The sequence below is a fragment of the Protopterus annectens genome, chromosome 8.part0, assembly GCF_019279795.1.
Source record: "Protopterus annectens isolate FY-2018-M chromosome 8.part0, PAN1.0, whole genome shotgun sequence".
NCBI classification, from domain to species: domain Eukaryota; kingdom Metazoa; phylum Chordata; order Ceratodontiformes; family Protopteridae; genus Protopterus; species Protopterus annectens.
In genome coordinates, this window is record NC_056741.1 from 70,476,313 (window position 1) to 70,482,312 (window position 6,000).

The window sequence follows — 6,000 nt, forward strand, 5'->3', positions numbered from 1 at the left end:
CCCGGCCCCACCGAAAAGGAAGGCTCCGAAGCAGATGTCGGCGCCGAGCTCAACAAGGCCGAAGCTCCGAGAGGGAGAACGGGGTCGGACAAGGGTCCGATGCCACTCGCCCCCTCGGAACCGACCAGGGAAGCCCGACGACCGGATCCCTCCAAGGACGGTCTCAAGGAGGAGATAGGAGTCGAAGACGACGGAGCCAAAAAGTGTGGTATCGGCTCCAAAGCAGCAACAGTCACGGTACCAATAATCTCCGGCTCCGAGCTCTGTAGGAGAGTCGAAGGAAGAATTTCAGGAGGGTGTGGAATAGCGGTCGTCTGCTGAGACGGGCTATGGAGCATCTGGGCCAGTGCCTGTGATTTTAGTAGTCTACTCACCACTCTCTCCAAGTCATGGTCTGAGAGCCTGGAAGACCTTGATGATCGGCTCCGATGGCTCCACTCCGAAAGAAGGGGGGAGGCCGGAGCCGAGTGGATAGACTCCAGTGAAGGAGATCTAGACCTCTTCCTTGACGGAGCCATCGGAGCCGACGATTCCAGTTGGAGCAGACAGCTTGTCGGCTCCGAGCTGAGATAGAGATGTTTCGGCTCCAGTCGGAGCCGAAACATGCTTCGAAGCTAGGGTATCGGCTCCAGCCGGAGCTGACACAGGTGCCAAAGCCAGGGTATCGGTGCCGATCGGTGCTGGTACTGAACTTTCCAAGAAGGAAGGATCGGCTCCGGACGGAGCCGATGTCGACTCTGGAGGAGTCGGAACCAAGGCCACAGACTTGGACACCGAAACCTGGGTCTTGGATGGCTTAGAGGGCTTCCCGGAGCCGACCTTAGCCGGGGAGCTCTCAGGCTTGAGAAGACCCCTCAGGATCAACTTGTTTCTACGTTCCTGCAGGACTCTCTGGCTGAAAGAATGACAAATAGCACAGGAGTCCTGCAGGTGTAGGGGTCCCAGGCAATAAATACAAGAAGTGTGACCGTCTGTCAGAGACATCTTCTGACAGCACGAGTCACACTTCTTAAAACCTGAGACCCTAGTGTCTTTAGACATGACTGAGTTGGACACAAACACACACACACTCAGTCCTTAAATACACTGATTAAAACAAAAACACAGACACACCTAACAAAAATCCTGACAAGAAATGTTTGGGAGGGGAAGGCCTAAGGCCTGACTAACAGAAAAATATAAAAGGGATCGAGAAAACTAACGGGAATAGGGTCTAAGTGAATCGAGGAACTACTAACTATAAGAGGGAATACATTTTTAAAACTGGGGTAGATAAATCTCTTGAAAAGAGTAATGAAAAATCACTTACCAGGAGCTGGTAAAAAAGGTGACCTCATGAGCGAAGCGGCAAACGAGATCTGGGTAATTACCGCCTTGCATCATGGGATGTAGGGCTGCCTCGAGCTGGTAAAAGTGATTCTCGAGCTTAGCAAGTGCAGAGTCGGAGCCGAGGATCGGCTCCGAACCCATCCAGCAAGAATGAAGGCAAGACTGACAACTTAACATCTTATAGTTATAGCTGTGCGTTTTCTTCTGCTTGTAATTCTGGTCACCCGTCTCCCCTTCTTCCTCCCTATTTATATGATGAGCTGTGTTACCCCTTATTAGGTAACTTAAATGGCTGTAAACAGTGAGGTCTATGTTTACCCATCAAATGAAAATTTAATTGAACGGCTACTCAATGAACACTAAGTCTCGAACATTCCTTTTAGGTCAAATCATCGTAAAGACATTCGTCGAACTATAACAGTTGGCCAACAAGAAGGAAATACTGCACTGCACAACATAAAGTAAACAAAACTTAAGGAAATACCGCACTGCATAACATCAAGTAAACAAAACGTTTTTATAAATTTGCCTTTTTCCCCAACGTATTGTGATCTCGGAGTTGGTATACATAGTTAAGGGGGGTGCTGTGTATGTTGGCCCAGTCCCCCATTTTGGTGGGTTACAGAAGGTGTTTTTTAATTTATTTTATGTAGTGTGGTACTTCCTTCCTGTTTGCCAGCTATTACAATTCGATTAATATCTTTACGATGATTTGACTGTTCGATAAAAGGGACGTTTGAGGCTTAGTGTTCACTGAATAGCTGTTAAATTAAAATTTCCTTTGATGGGTAAACATAGAACCATAAACAGCTAAATGGTGCTTCTCTGCAAATGAGCATATATGAGTTCTGTTGCATTAGTCTGTCTTAGTTACATCAGCCATGTGCTGTTCTACAGCGGTACTCATCCACTAGTCTTAGTTGCAACATCAGCCATGTGCCGTTCTACAGCACTTCTCATCCACTAGTCTTAGTTATGACATCAGCCATGTGCCATTCCACAGCGCTACTCATCCACTAGTCTTGCCTACCACTGCTCTCCCCTATTATGTGGTATATCTTTGTTTGACTGTGCAGTCCTTTTTCTCAATATGCTGGGGCTATGCTTACCCCAGTACCCATCTTAGCAGCTGTGGCCCACATCACGTTACATGCTGCATGCTCTTTTAGTGTTGTACAGTCATGCAGCTCTAGTCTATGAACACCAGCCTGAGTCCAAACTTCCAGTACCTTCTGCTGTAACCTAACAGCGTCAACATATATAGCAAGCAACTGTCACTCAACCTGGATTCTGCAACTTCCTGAGTCCTAACCTCTTACATCAAATCCAACAGTAACTTTTAGTGACAGAATTCAAAAGCTCAGTACCTTCACCATCACTGCTGAATCCATACGCCTTGATCACTTCTTGCTGGATCTGAGTGGCAACGGGTAGAACGAACTGCAGCATCTTCCCCATCTCGTTGCACGCATCGTCCTGCGCTTCCTCCATTCGCTGGGTATTCTCTGGGGTTTGAAATGCCTCAATGACCTCCCCTAAGACTTCTGGGGTTAGGCAGAAAAGAAAAAAAGAAAGAGCAACAAATCAGCAGCTAAAATGACTTGTCTAAAGTGATCCATTAGACATGCCCATTAGCTGCTTGGCAGCACAGTCTCTTCATGAAAAAGATAATGCAGGCAGTTTCCTCAACTGTCATAGGTACATGCCATTGGTCAATCAAGACATGAGAAATAACGCAACTCACGCACTGTTTTGTATTTTTAGATATGCTCTCCCTAGCATCTATACAATAAGCCAAAGCTGGTGTTCGATCTCAGACTTCCAGACATGCACCAACCACTTCTTCCATACAAGTACAAACAATGACCTACAGCAGGCTGTTACATTCCACTCAAAAACAGCCCAAAAAGACTTAACATACCTCCAATACAAACTTAAAACAACTAGACAAAGATTCAAACATAAGGTACAGCTGCAAGAAATGACACAAAGACCAGAGCACCATAATTCAAAAATACCAAGTTCCAACCAATGAAAGGAATACACTTGAGGAAGAAAGTGAGATTCAAACCTATAACTCTAGGGAGTAACATTCCAGATCAGTACACCACTCCTTAGCTTCTGAGTGTAACAGTAACAATATATCAGCCCTCATAAAGGACAATGACATTCAAACAGTGTTAAGGTGCAACATTACACATCACACACATGCGCGTGCACACACACACACACACACACACACACACACACACACACACACACACACACACACACACACACAGAAAGCACTACAGTTCAGAGTCCCTCAAAGTGCAGTAGGTTTACCAACACAAAAATAAAAGTTTCACATATAACAGGATTCAAATTTGCAGTACTGGGTACAAGAGTAACACAGCAGCACACGCACACAATGAGATTAAAAACTCACAGCTTCACAGCAATAAACACAAATATAAATAAATAAAATGATTTATCTTACTACAATGACCTTAACACAGCACTCAGGAGAATGATTCAATCCCATGGTTTCTAAGTAACTCAAGATCCATATCCTGCTTAAGAGATTCCACAGGCAACCTCTGCATACAGTAACACATCAGCACAGCAGGGAATTCTGTAAAGGTCTAAGTCACGTTGTGTACACACAGTACATCAGCGTACTATGGAAATGGGATTGGAGACTCAGTGGGGACTGACTTTGCAGCACAGTTGAGGAAATAGCACTTTCAGATATCAAAGGAGGCTCAACATGGAACCTCACAATGACAAAAGAACTCAAAACTGTTGGCACTGCAAAAGGCCAAACATACAACTACCAGGATTCAAACTCACAGCTTTGAAATGCAGTATCAACACTACATAACAGAACTATATCCTTCCGACTAACCACAGAACTGCAAAAGTAAAACAGACTTTCACCAAAGTATGCAGAACCAAAGCATCAGTACTTAAGGAGGAAGTGAAGATTAGGATTCAAACCTGTGGACATGGTGTGCAATGACAAAACAGAAGACTGGCACTCACCCTTGACTTGCTCCAGTGTGAGGTTCGATCCCTGCTGTCCCACAGCAGCCATCTGTGGAAACAGAGGAGTACAATTAATAAATTGCTTTTTCAAATACTGATGAATCTGTTTGTGGTTTTCCTTCATAACAGACTCAGTGCATACAGTCAGGGAAGTTTTTGACAGAAAAATACAACTTTCAACATGACAGACAAGAAAGCAAACCATGTTACTTGACCATTACAAAATAATAACCTGAATGTAATAAACATAACCCTGGCACAAGCTAACCTACACCTGGGGTAAGGGAATAACAGCAACTGTGTGGGGAGTGAAAACTCTCAGGTTTCCTCAGTCAAAAATTAACTTAATAGCTGCAATCTCTTTACTTTAATTTGCTCGCTGCTCCTCTGGTCTTTCACCCCCTACGTGCACTTCAGGACCACTCAGAGTTCCTTCAATGGCACTTTCAAGTAACGCCAACTTTCACCTTAGTTCCTCCAGAGCCCCCCCAGCCCCACCAACAAAAAGCTCTCGATTCATACAGCCCTGTTCCTATAACATTCCATCATCAGCCGATACCAATGCAATCATAAATTTACAGCCAGGCGTCTTACCAAGTCAGGTGACCTTGGCACTGCCGAGTCAGGTGACCTTGGCACTGCCGAGTCAGGTGACCTTGGCACTGCCGAGTCAGGTGACCTTGGCACTGCCGAGTCAGGTGACCTTGGCACTGCCGAGTCAGGTGACCTTGGCACTGCCGAGTCAGGTGAACAAGTCATGTACAGCACACAGAAACCTACTACTGCGTAACAAAAGCTGCAGTTGTTGCCCTTATTTCACTTGTGTAACTCTCTGTAATTTTTATGGAAGATATCACCCACCTTAAGTATCAAATACCATACAGATAATGTACCACACTCAGCCAAAGGCAAGGAATTAATGCTGCATAGTTTCATCAGAGACATTAAGTACAAAGCTCCCCAACTTTAAGTACATCTCACCACTTGTACAATTAATAGCTTCCATTCCATCCAAGACTTTTTCCCCAAAACAATACAGGAGTCATGAAGAAAAAGCTCTTTCTACTGCAAGACATCCTGAAGCCTATTACTATGCTTGAAAATGGAATTACAGGACAGAGGAATATCATTATCCGCTATCAAAAATACTGAAAACGTCTGTAGCGTCAAAGATCAAAGACCCCCCTAACTTTCTATGAGCTACTAAGTGGTCAGCAGCATGGCTATAAGACAGGCCATAGCACCTGTACAGTTCTAATATCCCTAATGGACAACCTGCTTAGGACAATGGAGAGAAGTGAGCTAAGCTGAATCACCTTTCTTGATCTCATGAGATGATTAGACTTTGTAGACCATCACCAACAGTTTGGTGAGTTTCTATGTATGATATTAAAGAACAAGAAACCTCAATGGTTCTACAGTTATATTAACAGAAGTGATTGTCATTACCGACCACTAATAATCTTTCTTAACTGTGATTACAGGGCTTTGTCCACTCCTAAGTTTGCACTAATAAGGCTCAATCTACTTGGGAGCTACTCTGGTGATGACCTGTTGCTTTGGGCATCCAATAAATATCTACACATGAGCTCTTCCAAACTTACCACCTTTCTTAACCAAGTCAGTCACTGACCAATGTATGCC

General features: G+C 44.5%; 1 protein-coding gene across 2 annotated transcripts in view; it reads right to left on the reverse strand.

The window, feature by feature from the left end:
• CCHR8.PART0H12orf57 (chromosome chr8.part0 C12orf57 homolog) overlaps positions 1 to 6,000 on the reverse strand; it is a 377,098-nt gene that overhangs the window by 136,822 nt on the left and 234,276 nt on the right. For both annotated transcript variants that reach the window (XM_044079626.1, XM_044079625.1), the window contains 2 exons: positions 4,354 to 4,405; positions 2,697 to 2,873 (listed from right to left, as the gene is read on the reverse strand). In XM_044079626.1, the coding sequence (XP_043935561.1) occupies positions 2,697 to 2,873; positions 4,354 to 4,405 (229 nt within the window). The remainder of the gene's footprint in view (positions 1 to 2,696; positions 2,874 to 4,353; positions 4,406 to 6,000) is intronic.